The sequence below is a fragment of the Gekko japonicus genome, unplaced genomic scaffold (genome assembly GCF_001447785.1).
Source record: "Gekko japonicus isolate JY-2015 unplaced genomic scaffold, Gekko_japonicus_V1.1 scaffold1424, whole genome shotgun sequence".
Taxonomy (NCBI): domain Eukaryota; kingdom Metazoa; phylum Chordata; class Lepidosauria; order Squamata; family Gekkonidae; genus Gekko; species Gekko japonicus.
In genome coordinates this window covers 376938-395474 of record NW_015173173.1, presented here as the reverse complement: position 1 = coordinate 395474, position 18537 = coordinate 376938, and the positions used below count along the sequence as shown (strand labels likewise).

The following is an 18537-nucleotide window of genomic DNA, read 5'->3' as shown; positions in this document are numbered from 1 at the left end:
GCCACTGTATGACAAAGTGTTGGACTAGATGGGCCTTTGGCCTGATCCAACATTGGCATGTTCTTATTATGATACTGGCTGATTTGTTTTCAATCCCATCTCTAATAATCTCCATCATAGCACTGGCCTTTTTTATTGCAGCCCCACAATGAGTGGACATCTTCAATGAGTTATCTACCAGGGCTCCAAGACCTCTCTCCTGGACAGTTACCACCAGTTCAGACTTCATTAAGGTATATCCAGGGCTTTTTTTGTACACACTACTGTAGCCAATTCTAATGAGTTTCTGCTGTTGGGTGTGGCCTATTATGCTAATGAGTTCCTGCTGGGTGTGGCCAACTCAGGAGCCAGCAGGAACTCCGGTTCCTGCCCAAAAATAGCCCTGGGTATATCTATAGTTAGAATTTTTGGCTCCAATGTGCATTACTTTGCACTTGCTGAGCCACATTTGCCACTCATCATTTTACTCTTCTGTGCCCTTGCAACAATTAATGCACTTCATAATTAACTACATAGTTATCTGACAAATGGAGCTTTGACCGTGAAAACCTCTCTCCCCCCATCTTGTTGGTCTTTAAGGTGGTACTAGTTTACAATACAGCTGTTCACCTGTAACCCAACACAACTACTTTCTGAAACGTCATTGTTAACGTGTACATGCCAGTTTGGTGTAGTGGTTAAGTGCGAGGACTCTAATCTGGGAAGACCGGGTTTGATTCCCCACTCCTCCACTTGCACCAGGCTGGATGACCTTGGGCAAGTCGTAGTTCTGGCAAGAGCTGTTCTTGGAAAAGAGCAGTCTCTGTCAGAGCTCTCTCAGCCCCACCTACGTCACAGGGTGTCTGTTGTGGGGTGGGGTGGGGAGGGGAGGGAGTTTGTAAGCCGCTCTGAGACACCTTTAGGTAGTGAAAAGCGGAGTATAAATCTAATCTCTTCCCTCCTTCTTCTATGTGCCGGTAGTGTATTACATAGTAACGTTACAATAAACAGAAGCACTACCGTACCATTAAAGGACGAGCTACAGAAAACCTCGCCTTCTTCCCCCTGCTAACCGCATACACGTGCGGCGTGGTGTTTGCATTGGGTTGCACGGCGTCGCGCGATTGGTCTTCTGGTCTTTAAGAAGAGAGGTGTTAGACGCACGCGCGCGGTTCTACCCCCACCCCCGGTTGACGGCGGGAGTTTCTCCTTTCTCTTGTGCGAAAAACGAACGAGATGCCCAACCGCAAAGGCGGAAGGAACGCCTATTATTTCTTCGTGCTGGAGAAGCTGCCGGAGTTGAAGCGACGCGGATTGAATGTGACTGGCGTGGCAGACGCCATCCCGCACTGTTCGGATGACTGGGCGGTGAGGGCAGAAGCCGTTAGTGGACCTCCCCACCCACCCCCTTCGTGGGGTGGGAGCAAGTCGTATTCGCCTTTCCCCCTATTTTAACTTTTCCTCACATACAGGGCTTGTAGGCATTGGCTTAAATCGAGCGCGTGTTTTCTCTAGTCTGAAACTAGCCGTGACGCCCGAGTTTACACGTGTATTTCCATTCATGTGGAATAGTGGGAAAAACTTATCTTATTTACTGGAAACGGAACGCGTGTTTGATACGCGTTCCCACCTGCTCCACTGGACATTTTTTATTTTCAGCGTGCGTCGAGTTTAGCATGACCTTTGAGGCCTATCTTGAAATAAGGCAAATATCTTAAATGTGTGGTTATGCAGTGTAACGCATTACAGGTACCCAAGATGGCTGTGAAAAATCTAGAAAAGTTAAAAGTTTAAATCACTTAGATGCAGGGTTTGGTTTGAACATAAACCAAGTCTGAATCTTTCCCAATCTTCTGAATGTTTGTTACACTTATGTACACTTTACCATGCTTTTTTATTATTTACAGACTAAAAAATGGATGGGTTGGGTCTCCCTGCCATGACTAAACTTTAAGTTGGTTTCCAAGTTCTTCATATATAATGGTATTTACCCAGTGCTAAAAGTTTGCCATTTATAAGCTCACTTGGGAATAAGTCCTGGTGATTTTAATGATGCTTGAATCTAAAAAGAATGAGTAGGATTCAACTGATGGGTTCAGTCCAGCCACAGATTTAAAAAGTACTCAGGTAACATGGATTTCAGTATGAGGTTAGCTTATGCTTAGGGGTTTCTATTGGAGTTACAGGGATGTAAATATTTAACTCTAGATAATTTTGGCAAATGAATTATGGAGAAAAGTTTCTTTTATTTTTGGAATGAAATGATGGAAAACTATAACTGATTTTACTTAAAGTTGCTGACTGAAGAGCAAAAAGAAAAGTATGCAGATAAGGCTCGGCTATGGAAAGCTAAGAAATCGGAAGCAGGAGCAAAGGCAGTAAGTAACAAAATATGTATAGATTTGAGTGTAGAAATATTTAATATTGTTCCTTGTTTTAACTACTCTAGTAACTTGGAAGGTCCCACAGTTGAAGAGCTACACATTAATGAACCTGCAAAACAAAAAGAAAAGTAATCTTAAAATGTGAATGCATTTGGTAGAATGGGCAGGGGTGCTTTTCATACAGGAATAGGCTTATGTGGTTTTCTTGTTGAGCAATGAACACAAATGGTACTTTCATGTGAGCACATCATTGACCTCAACAGGGGATGACTTGTGTGATCTAACTGCAAGGGCTACATAAGAAAAGGAAAGGTCAAATTACAGAGACGTTATGATCTGTTAATTTTCATTGGTTTGGTTTATAATGAATAAATTGTTCAGCATTTTTTTTCCTTAAGTCACCTGGCCAGGCCCCGGTACCTCTTCCTATGCAAACACGGACTGTTCCTATTGAGAGCCTCACCAACACATCCAGGAAGTCTGACCCAGGTGAGGAGCTCTACAAGTATCTTTTCTCTCTTGTGCATATGTTTCTTTCATTCAGTCTGAGGACGGTGGAAGGTAACAAATAAATTTGCTCTTTGAACCCAAGGAGAAGCTGTTAAGGGAACAACTGCATATATAAACTGTGGCCCAGAAGGGACCATGAGGGTCTCAACAGAGTAAGGACAAAAGAAGCAAGCCTAGATTGATTGGGTTGGCAGATCTTGAACTACTCAAGGAGAAGTGTATGCATGCATACATACATATGGTCCCCCCACCCCAGGTGAAAGCTTGGAAAATACAGATTTACTGAAGTAGAAATGTAGTTTTAAGGGAAGGGATTTTCAGGAAGTTACCATACAGCTTTTCCGTTCTCTCACTTTTGTATTTGCAGGAAAGTGAGTAGATCATACGCCTCAAGTTTAACATGGCATTTATTCTTAAATGATAGTTTTTTTCCTTTCCTACGTTAGTGGCTAATATTGAACTTAAATAAGTAGGAGCCATATTTGGTAAAGTTAGAAGCTGTAGTATTTTTAACACCTTACAATAAAATCAGGAATGAAACATGCAAGTTGAGGGGGATAAGAAAAAACTCAAGCTACTGTAGTGACTGCTTGCTGAAACAGATGCAAGTTTGTAGTTTGCTGGGGGGGAATTACATAAAATTCACTGAGGGTACAGTACAGGAACTTTCACCTTTCAACAATTTCAGGCTAAAGTTAGGGTGAGTATATTCTTCAGTGGTGGTATTGCTGCTTGGTGTAGTGCTTAAGAGCACAGACTCTAATCTGGGAGAACCGGATTTGAGTCTCCACTATTCCACATGCAGCTGCTGGTGTGACCTTGGGTCTGTCATAAGTTCTTTCAGAGCGGTTCTCTCAAGGGCAGTTCTCGAGAGAACTCTTCCAGCTCCACCTACCTCACAGGGTGTCTGTTTGGGGCGGGGAAGGGGAAGGGACTGTAAGCCGCTCTGAGACTCCTTCTGGTAGTGAAGGTATAAATCCAAACTCTCCTTTTTATATTCAATTCTGTTCTTTTTGCAGTGACTCTTAAAAATGTATTCTACATCCTGAACATTTTCAGCCATGGAGAACTGCCTCCTCATTGCATTCAGCGTTTTCTCCCTTGTGAAATTGGCTGTGTCAAATACTCGCTTAAGGATGGCATAATTGCAGACTTTCACCTTTTTATAGATAGTGGTGAGTTTGGGACAAGGGAACGCAAATCATTGGTCCTTTATGTTTGAGTGGAGGCGAACAGACTTTCAGTCCTATTTCCTTAGATGTGTTGCTTCAGGTGGATGTATTCCTGCAGTATAAAAAAGACTGAGTTCAGGATCTGTGCAAAAATTCTATTTAACATAATCATCAAATAGAGTTGAAATTAGAATAGATGGAACACTCCTCTTGCCAGCAGGAAACATGATTGCAAAATTCATATTTTATATAGTTGGATGCTTTACACTTCATTTTCCCATGTTAGTAAATCTTATAAAGAAATTGAGTATACTAAGAAGGGCATACTTGAACAGTAATCTCCCGCTCTGCCAAAATGGAGGAAAGACCACACTGTAACACTATAAACCCTGTAACCTTGGTGTTATGTAATACATGCTGGGTTTCTCTCTGGTCTTTTGCAGGTGCAGTTCCCCGGGGTTTTCGGTTTCATTGCCAAGCTGCAAGTATGAATTGGATAAGTGACATAGAATTTAGGGAAGTGGTCATATTCTGGGTGGAGAGCAGACAGTCTGAAGTTCCTTTCTGTACTGTTTTCTTTGTTTGAAACAGTTTACAATAAAGTAGGCAAATCCAGATATTAACATATTAGATAGCTGTCCAAGACTTTTTGATGATAAAGCCCTTGAAGCAGTTTACAGTATTTTAACTGCCTCTCCCACCTACCCTGTCCCATTCTGAATATTAATCCTGGTTTCTGAGAGAACGTTTTAGCCCCTCCTCCCAGGGCAAGAGGTCTTTTATATCTAGAATGTCACGCAGGGAGGAGCCATGAGCTGCTCTGCGTCTGATGGGAGAATGGCAGTTAACTGATAGACGCCTTTTAGTTCAAGAGAACACTTTAGTCTTACTCTTTTCCTCTTTATGTACTTGTTGAATATATTGTCTTGATGTAGTTGTAGGGTAGCAACCTGAACTAGCCCGAGCCTGTCAGAGCTTGGAAGCTAAGCAGGGTCAGCCACAGTGAGTACTTGGGTGTGAATACCAAGTACTTGGATGTGTGTACCAAGGATGTCCAGGGTTCCTACACGGCGAAAGGCAATGGCAAACCACTTCTGCTCATCCATAGGTTTTCATGTCTTTGAAGAGGTTTAAGCACTCATATTGCAGAATTCATGAATCACAGTCTCGGGCTAGCTATAGGTAGGTGAATTATGCAAAGGGCAGAGTTTTTTATTTTAGAGGTCATGAGTTTAAGACACTTGAATGTTTTGTTGTTAGGTGATGCCACTCATAGGATTCCCATCTCTGGCGTTGAACTTGCCTCTTCAAGCCATTCTGTTGTGTTTCGTGACCTGTGTATGTTCATCCAGCCACATAGGAACAACTGGCCGCTTGTGTATTGTAAGGTACAGTGTAATGTCTTCAGACTTGAATTGTTCAATTTTTTCAGAAGTAGTGGTCTAAAATCTCTATACAAATATTTATTTTCTCACAGGAGCAATTTGGATATGATGATAAAGCCTTTTGTTGGTGTAATTAAGTAATGGTAGGCTTTCAATTATCTGTTTGGTCATTTCCAAGGCTGCAAGGATTTGTGCCTAGTCTGGACTACACTGTGTATGTACAGGTGCCTAAGGAAGAGTGGGAAAAAAGCTCAGGCTTCTACCGGGTGGATATTTATTTATTTTATTAAATTTATGAGTTGCCCACCCTTCATGCAGGCTCTGAGTGATTTACCGCCTTATAAAACCTTTAAAATACAATCAATAGGTTACATTTAACACTGAGTTGTAGGTGATGGGCATCCATTCAAATAATTGTTTTGAGTGCCTTGAGCTTGAGAAAGCTGCAAATATACTTTTTAATTAGGAATCCACCATATCTACTTTTTTGTTTCCCTTTCCTCCAAGGAGCTCAGGAATGTGCAGAGTTACCCTTTCCCATGTTTTATCCTCACAACAGCCCCGTGAGGTAGGCTGAGAAATAGCTGCTGCAGAGTTGCATTTCATAGCAGAGCTTGTAAACGTCGTCGTTATTGCAAGGGATATGCTATAGAAGTGGCATACAACAACATTAATACCCTGTGATAAACTTCTACGTGTTTTCATCTGTGCCTCTGTGAATATTTTTCCATTTTCTAAGTATTCATTTGCCAAGTGCTGTGGAATAGAATGTCCCTTGAGTTCTTGACAGGCATTCGCTTCACCTGTGTCAATGGTCTGCACTCAGAAGTGTTGGCCTCCTTGTGTCCCTCGCCTCTGAGCATCAAAGACCCATCCTAGGTTCAACTTAGACTTCCTTGGGTAGAGTTGAGCAGCTGTGCTTATTGCTGGATAGGTTTCACTCATTTCGCATCCACTTTCCATCTTGTAATGGAGACACAGCAGCCAGGTCCTCCCCATATCCAGTATATTTCTCCCTCTAACCTTGAATAACAGGCCTTAGGTTGGAGGTGTCACTACAGTCACACAAATTTATTACACATACTTTGGTGTTATAAAATAGCAATTTTTGTGTGTGCCAGAGCTTTTTGTATATATTAGAATTAATGGGCCATGATTTACTATTTGGTCTTGTGGTTGCTTTATTATGCTATGTGTATCTACTTCAGGGAGCTTCAAACCTATGTGTAATGTTCTGTTAGAAACAAATGTACCAGGATACTGTGGGAAAGCAGGGAGGGGGAACACACCTCAACAGCACTGAACCCAAATCAGTCCATGTGCCCATTGTCTGTGGCTTCGGTCCTTACTCACTTCACTTCTTACTTGTTCAAAGGTCTTGCCGCTTTTTATTCACCAGCAGGGGTTTCCCCTCAGCTGAAACCTGTCTGTTTTTTTCACAGTAGGCAGGTTTCGCTTTGAACCAGGGGCCATCTGTTTACAAAATAAGCTTGCAGCTCTTAGAGCTGAAGTGTCAAATTCATTTGTTACTAGGGCCAGATCTGACATCTGGTGCTGAACCTCTGATGGCACCTGGTATTTTGGCCACTGTGTGACAGAGTGTTGGACTGGATGGGCCATTGGCCTGATCCAACATTGGCTTCTCTTATGTCCTTATGACATAAATGTCACTTTGTCGGGCCAGGTCATGTGTGCCATAAAATGTAATGCCAGCTACTCGACATATAAACGATATAAAGGACAGCAGCTGGTAAGCTCCAAGTTGATGTATCCTCACTGCAAGGCCTCATGGGCTGGGAAGGGGGTGCAAAGGAAAACCCATATGGGCAGACTGGAGAGCCAGCAGTGCAGCCCTGGGCAGATGCTCCCATGCTGCTTGACTGCTGCAGATAAGGTTGTTCTGCCATGCTGAAGCCACAGTCGGAGTGGCTCCATTCGTTCACTCCCCCCCCCCCCCGAGCAGTCTCCTGTTCCTTCCCTTGCACTAGTTGCTCGCAGACTGCACAAGAGGCCTGGATAGCACCATTACGTTTGACACCCCTGTCAGAGTGATTTCCATTGCATTCTTCAAAGGATAGCATAGCCTTTCTCTGTGTAGTGGTGTCTGTGTCCCATCTAAGTTGGTCTATACTCCTTACTCCTTTTCTTCCTGAGTTTATAATTTATGGGGCAGGACCAACTGTGCACCTTGGAATATTATAGGGTGCAGTTCTTGTAATCAAACACATGTTTCTGTCGTGAGCCCACTTACCTTCCCCAGATCGCACCAACTTTTCTCCTATTTGGAGCTTTCACCAGATGCAGGAGATTTGTCTTCCCAGGTAATCTTCGTGTGTGGTATAAATCCTCAACGCTGACCGCTTTCTGTTCTCCTAGTAGATATTGCAACATCTTCCTCCTAGGCAGAATCCCTACTGCTGTACTGGGAGACCTTCCACAAATGACCATTAAGTCATTTGTCCTGCTTTTGTTCCTCTGGTTCATTTAAAGGACCAGCGAGTGTTCTTCCTGAGCTCATCTGTCTGCTTCAGCTGTTGTGAGACTTCTGTTGCCACTGTGTACTCTATGTATCGGATGCATTAGGTATGAATAGAGCCACTCGAAGACTATTGTTGTGTAATACAAGGTTATCATCTTGTGTTCGTAGAAGTTACTTTTGCAGCCAGAGTGGGATTAAAATTAAAGGTGGGGGGGGTCTCATTCTGTTGCATTGATTTTACAATAGATGCCTGGTCACTGAACCTTATTTATTTATTTGTAGTCTGATGACCTCTTTAGGGTGAACTGGTGTCTGAAGTACATGGCAGCAGAAGCAGGTGAGATGATACTTTACAGTAGAAAAGTCTTACTATGGAGATTTTTTTGTTTCCCTTTGCTCCTGAACTCTCTTCTCTCTAATAGGCATAACAAATCAGCTGAAGCTTCTCAATGTGGAAGATCTTGTGATAGAGCTGTATCAGCACAAGTTTCAAAAAGAGCCTTCCAAGACTTGGGTATGGAACACACTGGATGTTTCCATGTGGGATTATTCCAGCAATACTAGGTATAGTATACTCCCCCTCAGAAAAGATACTTTAAGAACTATCATGCACAATCTGCTTACAGGACACTGTTCAGATAGACATATATGTGATGGATGCCAAAGCGCAGACTTGCCATTTGTTCAGAAAGAAAAGGCTTAAATCTTATTTATGAAAAAGCACCCATATACCCCCCCCCAAAAAAAAAGTATTTGGCTCAAGTGATGAATTTAAAACTTGGTGCTTTCAAGATTTTCAAAGTACGTGAGTGCTGAAGCAAAACAGACTTCTGTCTCTCCTGTACTTGTATAGAAGGTCATCTGAGTGGCATGCAGCTATCAAGCAGGCAAATGATCCTAGGCAAGTGTACTTACCTATTCTCAGCTCTGTTAAATGAGGAAACAAGCAGCAGGGACAACTTGTCCTTTTCTGCCTATTTTTAAGATGTTTTGAAAGTAGCCCTTCTGGTTAGGAAAAACAGATAACTAAATTCAGGCAGCAGCGTCAAGCCTTAATATTGGGCATAGGTATTAATTTCATTTCAGTGAAGCCTCTTTTTGGGGGGGGGTTTAGTTTTGGAGCATTATGCAGTGCAGGCCTGTAGCTACAGTGGGGCATTTCGGGGCCTGCCCCCCCCTGACTTCCCATCCAGCCCCCGAGCTCTCTGGGCTGCCCAGAGGAATCCCAACTCTGGGCCACCTAGAGGACTCCCTTCCCCAAGCGTGGCTTGCGTCCCCGCGTAGGCCAGCAGAGTGTGAACGCTGCAAAAGTGAGGGTTTTTTAATTTAATTTTTATTTTTATTTTTTATTTTGTGATGTCAGTACCCCCCTGACTTATCTAAAGGCCCCCTGAATCACAAAATCCTGGCTACAGGCCTGATGCAGTGACTTAATTTGTCTGTTAACTTTACAGCATCACCTCTGTAGGGTATGTTTGGTGATCTAATGAGAGCCGATATTTACAGTGCTAGATCAAACTGTTGAGAAACCTTTTACAGGTTTATTGTCATAACTTTTTTTTGTAACTAGGCTATTGAAAGTATTAAGTTACAGTCCTGAAGATTTTTCCAACACCTTATCCTGGAGTAAATGGAAGTACAATGGAATCTTACCCAGAGCTCAAAACATTGTCTCAGTGCTGGAGTGTATATTACACATTCCAACTTTTTATGAAAGTTTGCTTTATTCGTAGGTGCAAATGGCATGAAGAGAATGATATACTATTCTGTGCCCTTGCTACCTGCAAGAAAATTGCGTGAGTACTATTAAATCCAAAAACATTTATTTATTTATTCATTTATTTTCAGATTTAAACCCCGCCCTCCCAGCCAAGGCCAGCTCAGGGCGGTTTACAGAAAGAGTAAAACATACAATAGACAATTTAAATAATCCTAAAACCATATGAAACATTCTAACATTAAAAGGTGCTAACATCGATGATACTGATAAGTAAAGAAATTGTAAAGATTTATATTGTAATTCCTGTGGGGTAGAATTAATGTTGGCCTCATTTCACACTGTGTATGGGGTCTTGTTACTTTAAGGTATAATCTGAGGATATTTCTGTATATTGCATTGTATGTTTTTTGTCCACTTGAGTTGAATGAGAGACCAAATGATGTGCCTTTGTGGCATTTCTATTGTTCTAGGAAGTGTAGGTTGGTTTTTTCAATCCAGTCTTGTTACAGGGGTTGAATTACAAATTGTTAGTGTTAGTAATATTTCACATAAAGCTGGTAGGAATACAAAAGTTCTTAAACTGTCCCAAGTAATATCAAATTTATTGTTTTTAAGTTTTCAGACAGGCATTCACTGCAGGCTTCTCTTGGATACTAAGCATGGAGAGTTAAGGGAACCTCCATATACAGAGGCAACAGACCTCTAAATACTGGGGCCAGGAGGCAAGCATTAGTGGGAAGGCCTTGGCTTCTATGCCAGGTTGGCTGCTGTGTGAAACAGGAAGCTGAACTAGATGGACCACAGGGCTCCTCATGTTCTTAACCTTCTGGTACTTGGATCTTATTTGTCTAAAAGTCTCTGTGCTCTAGACACTCCTAAAAATAATTTATAAACTTTCCGTTTTGTCTTGCCACTAAGGAAGCGTCTTTTTAAATTGTGAGTGTATTTTTTTTAAGTTGATGGGTGCACATTTGTCTTGCTGTCATTGTTTATTTTAGTTTTCAGTTTATATTATCAGCTGTAGTTGTTTTGGATTTCAGTCTCTTTAGAATATGAGAAATATGACATCACGGTGCTTCTTTTTCTTTTCCACATAGGTATTGTATCAGCCATTCTCTGGCTGACCTGTATGGCATCCCACTAACTTCATCTCATTTACCAGTGCGTGACAAGGATTCTCAAAGTACAGTGAATCCTAAGATGGTAGTACTGGATGCTGGAAGATTTCAGGTCAGCTTTTTAAGTTAATAAATTGTTTTATCTTTTGTGACTACTTTTAATCCTCTTGGAGAAATATAGCAGTGTATTTATAATGTGGAGGGTGCAGTAGTTGTTCCCTAAAAAAAATGCTGCAGTCATCAAATATTTTGGGAAATAGCTCTGTTAGCCAGAATATACATTTTTGTTCTTTTGTTAATTTGATGATTACACTTCCAATATAGCGAATTAATAATGGATTTACCTATGGGCACACAAGTGTATTTGTTAGCTGCTGTATCCTCCTTGATCATGGCTTACTTGGGGCATCTTGAAAACCTGGCAAAAGGAGAGCTTGAGAGTCTTGTTTTAAGACTGAATGTGTGTGTGACTTTCTCTTTTGCTTTTGTCTGCACTGCAGAGAGGGAAGGCCCAGCATGGGGAAAACGATAGGTACTTCACATCTCTTAATCAGGATAAAGATGCCATTCCTTACGCTGGTGAGTGGATGCTTATGTTGTAAAATTAAAAGTAAAAAACACATGTTATTGAAATTCTTTAGTGTATCAGTACGAAAATGCTATTGTGTAACTGAGGCATCTTCCATTTCATCCATTTCTGGAGCTTCATTCTTTCTGTATAAATCTAGGAAGTAGAACAAAATGGCACCCTTAAGACCAACAAAAGTTATATAGGAAGTGTATCATAGCTTTGCCGTGATCTGGAAAGTGCAGGTTAGCCCGATCTTGGAAGCTAAGCAGGGTCAGCCCTGGTCATTATTTAGATGAGAGATTGCCAAGGAATACCAGGGTCACTACACAGTGGCAGGGAATGGCAGACCTTGAAAACCCTACTGGGTCTATAAGTTGGCAGTGACCTTGATAGCAAAAAATGTTTTACTTTGGATGTTCAGGATTCTATCTGCAATGATGCTAGCTAAAACTTCTTAATGAACACAAGCTTAAACAGGCTTGCTTGCAATGATTAAAATTTGTGTCACTAAGGAAGCAGTCCATTTCTCTGCCTGATCTCGAGTGTACTTTTATGTAGTATTATCCTACCATTCCTCCAAGCAGCTGAAGGTAGCAAACATAATTCTTCTCTCCATTTTATCTTATCAACAACCCTGTGAGGTAGATTGGGCTGAGAGAGTCAGTAACCCAGGGACATCTAGTGAGCTTCACAGTGGAGTAAAGATTTGAACCTTTTGAACCTTGTCTCCCAGATCCTAGTCCTCAACTTCAGCCACTCTGTCTGACTGACTCTCCAGTTAATAAGCAGTGAAGTGGCTAAATTTGCAGACGACACGAAGTTGTTCAGGGTGGTGAGAACCAGGGAGGATCATGAGGCACTCCAGAGGGATCTGTCGAGGATGGGCGAATGGGCGTCAACATGGCATTCATTGTGGCCAAGTGCAAAGTGATGCACATTGGAGCCAAAAATCCCAACTATAAATACACATTGATGGGGTCTGAACTGGCAGAGACTGACCAAGAGACAGATCTTGGAGTCGTAGTAGATAGTGCAATGAAAATGTCGAGACAGCGTGCAACTGCAATAAAAAAGGCCAACGCTATGCTGGGGATTATTAGGAAGGGAATTGAAAACAAATTAGCCGGTATTATAATGCCCCTGTGTAAATCGATGGTGCCACGTCATTTGGAGTACTGTGTGTACAGTTCTGGTCACCATACCTCAAAAAGAATATTATAGCAGTGGAAAAAGTGCAAGAAAACCTATGAAGAAAGGTTAAAGCGCTTGGGGCTCTTTAGCTTGGAGAAACGACGGCTGAGGGGTGACATGATCAAGGTTTATAAGGCTATGCATGGGATAGAGCAGGTTGAGAAAGAAGAACTTTTTCTCCCTTTCCCACAATACAAGAACTCGTGGGCACTCAATTAAATTGCTGAGCAGTCGGGTTAGAACAGATAAAAGGAAGTACTTCTTCACCCAAAGAGTGATTAACACATGGAATTCACTGCCACAGGAGGTGGTGGCAGCTACAAGCATGGACAGCTTCAAGAGGGAATTAAATAAGCATATGGAGCAGAGGTCCATCAGTGGCTATTAGCCACAAGGTATAGATGGGAACTCTCAGGCTGGGCCAAGTGATACACTGTATTCTTGGTGCTTTGGGGGGGGGCAACAGTGGGAGGCTTCTAGTGTCCTGGCCCCACTGATGGTCCTCCTGATGGCACCTGGTATTTTTGGCCACAGTGTGACAGAGTGTTGGACTGGATGGGCCATTGGCCTGATCCAAAATTGTTTATTTATTTATTTTATTTCATTTATATCCCGCCCTCCCCGCACGCGGGCTCAGGGTGGCTTCTATTATGTCTTCTCTTATGTTCTTATGGAGGCATACAGCTTCAGATATGCAGCCTAATTCCTTATCACATAAACTCCAACAAATGGTAATGAGCCAGTTCAGTAGCAATGATTATGTCCATGGGGTTGCTTCGAATTCTATGCATGTGCATATATAAAGAGAGTTGCTGCTTCATTCGCTTAACTTGGTTGCAGATTGTCATAGGGAAGTATCAGTGGAGTTCAGAGTTGCCTTTGCAGGGTTATGTAAATAACCTAGTCTGCTGAAATATTTTTACAAATGTGCATTGGTTGAAAGCTGCTGTGTTGAAAATGTTGCACCGGGACTAGACTTAAAGTCTGACGTGGTCACTAGTATTAGCGCTGTTAAGCACTTAGGCTTCCTTCACATGTTCAATGAGTAGAACAAATTTAGAGTCCAGTGGCACCTTTAAGCAGGGGTCATTTTGCAGAAAAAGAGGTGCAGGAGCTCATTAGCATAACATATGCCACACCCCATGACATCACCGGAAGTAACACCCACTGTTCAGGCTCCACTGGACTCTTTTGGATTGCTAGCTATTGGGGGGGGGGGAGCGTGCAGATCTGTCCTCGCAGAGGAGGGAGAGCTTGTACCTGAATAAAACTTGGTCTCAAAGGTGCCACTGGACTGTTTTGGATGGGGGGGGGGAGCTCTGCAACTTACTTGGTTGCTTCTTGCTCTTACTGAGGGCTGCTGGGAGCAGGGGGCGGAGCTTGTTGCATGTGCCCGCCCCCTGGGCTCTTTACTGCCGGAGCTCCGTTCCTGTGCGCTCCTACAGGAAATGACCCCCCTGCCTTTAAGACCAACAAAGTTTTATTCAAGGTATGAGCTTTTGTGTGCACACACTCATACCTTGAATAAAACTTCGTTGGTCTTAAAGGTGCCACTGGACTCTAAATTAGTTGCTTCAGACCAACATGACTGCCCACCGTTGGGTCTGTGATAAATGAGTGTGCAGGGGAAAAACCATGTAAATTGCACTTCCACGCTGTTACTTGGTATGCACAGAAAAATAAATGTATGGTGATCTTTATACAGGGTTGTTCCAACATGGAAATGCTTCCTGTGTAAACCAGAAAGAAGAGCCTGGCTGCATCTAATGTAGTACTTTGTTTGCTACAGTGGCAGCCAGATGAAGCAGTAGTCAGGACTGTACTGCCTGTGAACATGGGTGTTCTATTTAGCCATTGATGCCTAGCCCTCATAAATGGATCTAATTTGCTTTTAGAGCAACCTACAATTAGAAGCTATCACTGAATCTTGTGTTGGTGAACTTCATAAGTTAATTATATAAAGTATAAATATAATGCTTTGGTTTGTCTGCCCTGAATCTCCTGCCTATCAATTGCACTGGGCAATACCAAACACGAAGTATTATAGTGGAGCGAGAAATTCTCTATCCGCTTTCTCAGCACAGTGTGTGTGTCCCTTTACCTCTTTTTTAAAAACTACATAAACTGAACAGGTTTAGCTTTTCTTTATAGAAAAATGGTGTTCCTAGTTCCTTGACCAACTTGTGACTCTTTTTATACACATCTACAATTCCTTTTTGAGATGGGAGTGACCAGAACTGTACAGAATTCCAAATGCAACTACACTATTGGTATATACATGGGCATTACTGGCTATTTTATTGACAATCCTTATATTCTAATAATCCTAGTATAAAAATGTTACCACTGCTGCACTTTGAGCTTTCCACCACAGTTCCTAGATCTCTTTCCTACTCCAGTCCTCATCAATGTGTATTAAAATAAATTTATATATACACTCACACAAACACATAGCTTTTCAGTCACATTGTGCCTTGCAGTGTGCTTACACGTTCACCCAATTAAGTTCTTGGGAGACCATTTGGGATTTCACTATCTTGAATAATTTAGGGGCTTTGAGAAAGCCGGGGCTACTTCACTGCTCACCCCCAATCCCAGTTAATTTATGAGTAAATTAAGAGTCAGTCCCAGCATGGACACCTGGGCACCCTACTGCTTGCTTTCCTGCATTACAAGAACTGTCTATTTTGTGCACCCACTGCTTCCTAATTAATTAGTTACTAATCTTAAGAGGGTCCCTGTTCCCTTATTCAGTGAATTCTAAGTTTATTCAAGGTGGGCAAGTGATGTAGGTTTTCCAGAGAAGTATTCCAATTCAGAATTTACATATTTAAATTATGTTCACAAAAGAACTCAAATACATCATGTACAAGCCTAGACCATAGGTATTGGAGCTTGCCATGCTTCATATCCCACATTTAGCCCATCTAGCATGACTGATTTGCACCGCAACAGCCCTGATAACTATTAAACAGACTATATTTACATATGTGGGGCAGAAAATTTTCCACAGAAAAATATAGCATCGGAGCATTTTTCCATCCCACACCACTGAGGTTGGAACTCTTGACAAAACCTTTTTGGAGGCTGAGATACATGTATACTGGATCACCCTTATTTGTGTGATTCTTAACACCCTCAAAACTCCAAACAGCTGGTAAGATGAAGCTTTCATTGCTGATGGCAGCTGATTGATTGTTCCTCAGTAAAGGTTGTTTTGTACACTTAACAATTCTATTTTTAAAGCTTTCTACTGGTGTACCCAGAACAGACAGTAAACTGGCAGGTTTGTAATTTCCTAGAATCCCTTATTTATTTTTAAAGTTTTAATGTTTACTATTTTCCAGTCCTCTGACAAATATGTCAGTTTTAGTGACAAGTCACACATACCTGCTGGGGTCAGCAGTTTCACATTTGTTTTTCAAAGAACTTTTGGTGTACACCATGTAAATCTACTTGTTAATTTTTAATTTGGCTCTAGAATGTCTCCGTTCTAGAGAGTTTCAAACAACTTCCTTCAAAATAGCAGCTCTTCTGCAGCCATTAGTCCAACAGTGTCTGCAGCGAAGACTGAAAACATTCTTTTAGCTTCTCTGTGTTCTTCTTTAGCAGTCTTTCTCATCTAAATGTTCCCATTACTATCCTCAGAGAAACCCTGTGAAGTAGGCTATGCTGCTGCAAGGCCTCTCACAAGAAATCTAATCCAACTGGAAAGTTGAACTTGAGTTTCTGACATTCAAACTCAAGATTGTATTGACTGCATCATACTGGTAAGGATACTTGGGTACAGATCCCTAAAGAAGGTTATGCAGTAACAGCCTTGTTTTCTGGCATTCAGTTAACCAGCATGCCAGCTGCCACTGTCTGCTCATAGGGGAGTGGACAATAGCAAAGCAGGCTCAAAGTCCAAAAGATCCCTAGTTTCCTGCCCACATGCTGCTGATCAGCTGTGTGGCAGTCAGCGATTTAGAGCATCCTTCCAGTCATCACCAGCAGCACAGCTCTGCAGCAATAGGCAGGGTGTGGTGTGGCACATCTCCTGCTTCTCCCATACCACTGATCAGCTGTGTTGTGTACTGGCCTTTAAATCACTTTTTGCTTAACAGCTGATAGGTGGTGTGAATAGGCTTGGTGTCTGGGTCAGGAGTGCCACCTCCCCTGCTGTCCAGAGTGGTGCCCATGGCCAGAATCCCACCAGGACCTACTACCTGCTCTTCCTCTACCTCCTCTCAGGCTGTGTAGAAGCAGCAGTGCGTTCCTGCTTGGTTAACCAGCATACTTGGTTAACTGGCAATTCCAGTCCCCCAACTATGCGGGTTAAAACAACTTTTATTGTAGTCCATGCTCTTGAACTAGATCTGCATCTACTGGCACTGTATTATTAGTAGCTGGTTCCTGACTTTGAACAGTGTTACCTGTATGGGTGTGGCCTCCTTGAATCTTGCTGACTTCTCGGGTTATTATTTAGGCCCTCATGATGACAAAGGACTTTATGTTGTCCCCTACCATATGGAAGATATACTATTGAGGTTTTGTTTAGGAGGGAAGCAAAGGCTAGTTTTTTCCTTCCTTTCTAGACACAGTGTACAGCTGAAGCTTAGTGGAGCTAGTACTCACTATTTACATCTGGATCTTGGGTGCAGCTGAACCTTTTGGGCTTTTGAGGGTGTGCTTAATTCATATGCTGACAGAAACATACTATTTATTTTAGGTGAGTATCCTTCAGGAGTGAAGATAGTGAATGAAATGAGCACTGGCCGTGGAAGAGGAATTGTACACTTTCTGGAGAGCATCTCCAAGCAGCCCAGCAATTGGAAATCTACAAGTGCTTCCCGTCCATAGCCCTGTATAGCTGTGTTTCCAAATTTATGGGGATCGTAAGACCCTACGTTACTTTCTTTTCCTACCTGTTTGTCATGTTTAAGGAAAAGCTAGTTCTACTTCTGTTCATTGACATTTTAACACTTTTTGTTTAAGAATTGAAACGTTACTCTAGGGTGAGTAATACATGATATGTATATGTTAAATGGAAGCCAGAATAGCTGAAACCAGTAAGACAGTTTTCTGAAAGTATCTGGATTCTTTAAGACTCTATTGTGCCTAATTCCACAGTGTGCAAGCAGAAGTCAGCTTGTTCTTCAAAGAAAACTTTTACTGCTCCTGTAGTATTAGAAACTTTCATTGCAATTATGTTTTTTATTAGCTATTTATGTTTTGAAGTGAATTGTTTTGTACTTTAAGGAGCAAGGTGTTTTATATTTATTTATAGATCATTGTGTTGAAGAGTAATGCAGATCTTTCTTGGTGTGTCATATATGTTTCTATAAGGCTACAATACTTTTAAAAAATTCTCCATTTCATCTGTTGCAATTGAAGCTTAAATTCATTAAACTGTTTGAGTGAGAGAACATGCATCCAGAGTATTGTATATTTTAGCTTCACAAAAAGGGTCTGATATCAGTTGCTGAGGATATTATAGAAATGAGTTGTGTGCCTTTTTGATAGTGAGACAAGACTGTTGCATTTAACATACTTATGTTGTGATGGGAAGTGAAGGCATTCTTTCATGGGTGCTTGTTCTGCTTGACAAAAAAAGCTCTTGCATCTTGTCACATCCATTGTGGCTGGCAAACTCATATCTAGTACTACAAAAAACTGTCACAGCACAGTGTGGTAAAACAAAGTTGACTTGGATGCTCCTCTGAATAACTGTTATCTAACTGCCATGACATTACTTTCAGTGTGTATAGTGAAATGAGATGCAAGCGGGTTTTTCCTGAACTTCCACCCTGCAATATATTTGCATTCTGACTAAATAGATCAAACATTTGAAAAACCTCTATAGGAACCCTTGTTCCAGCTTTTTATTAGGCTTTTGGAAACTGTTCAGTATTGGAATGCTTGTTATTGGGGACATACTGGCTTATATTGAAGCAAGAGTCCAGTAGCACCTTAAAGACTAACAAAATATGTGGCAGGGTATGAGCTTTTGTGAGTCACTGTTCTCTTCTTCAGATACAGTCTTTAA

General features: G+C 41.7%; 1 protein-coding gene across 1 annotated transcript; it reads left to right on the top strand.

Annotated features, from left to right (window-relative positions):
* Positions 1-1215: 1215 nt before the first annotated feature.
* MAEL (maelstrom spermatogenic transposon silencer) lies at positions 1216-15704 on the top strand. Its single transcript, XM_015422550.1, has 12 exons — positions 1216-1347; positions 2274-2357; positions 2762-2852; positions 3893-4048; positions 4489-4530; positions 5306-5433; positions 8192-8246; positions 8332-8473; positions 9643-9705; positions 10727-10859; positions 11248-11326; positions 15664-15704. The coding sequence occupies exons 1-12, from the start codon at positions 1216-1218 to the stop codon at positions 15702-15704; spliced, it is 1146 nt and encodes a 381-aa protein (XP_015278036.1).
* The last annotated feature ends 2833 nt before the right edge of the window (positions 15705-18537 follow it).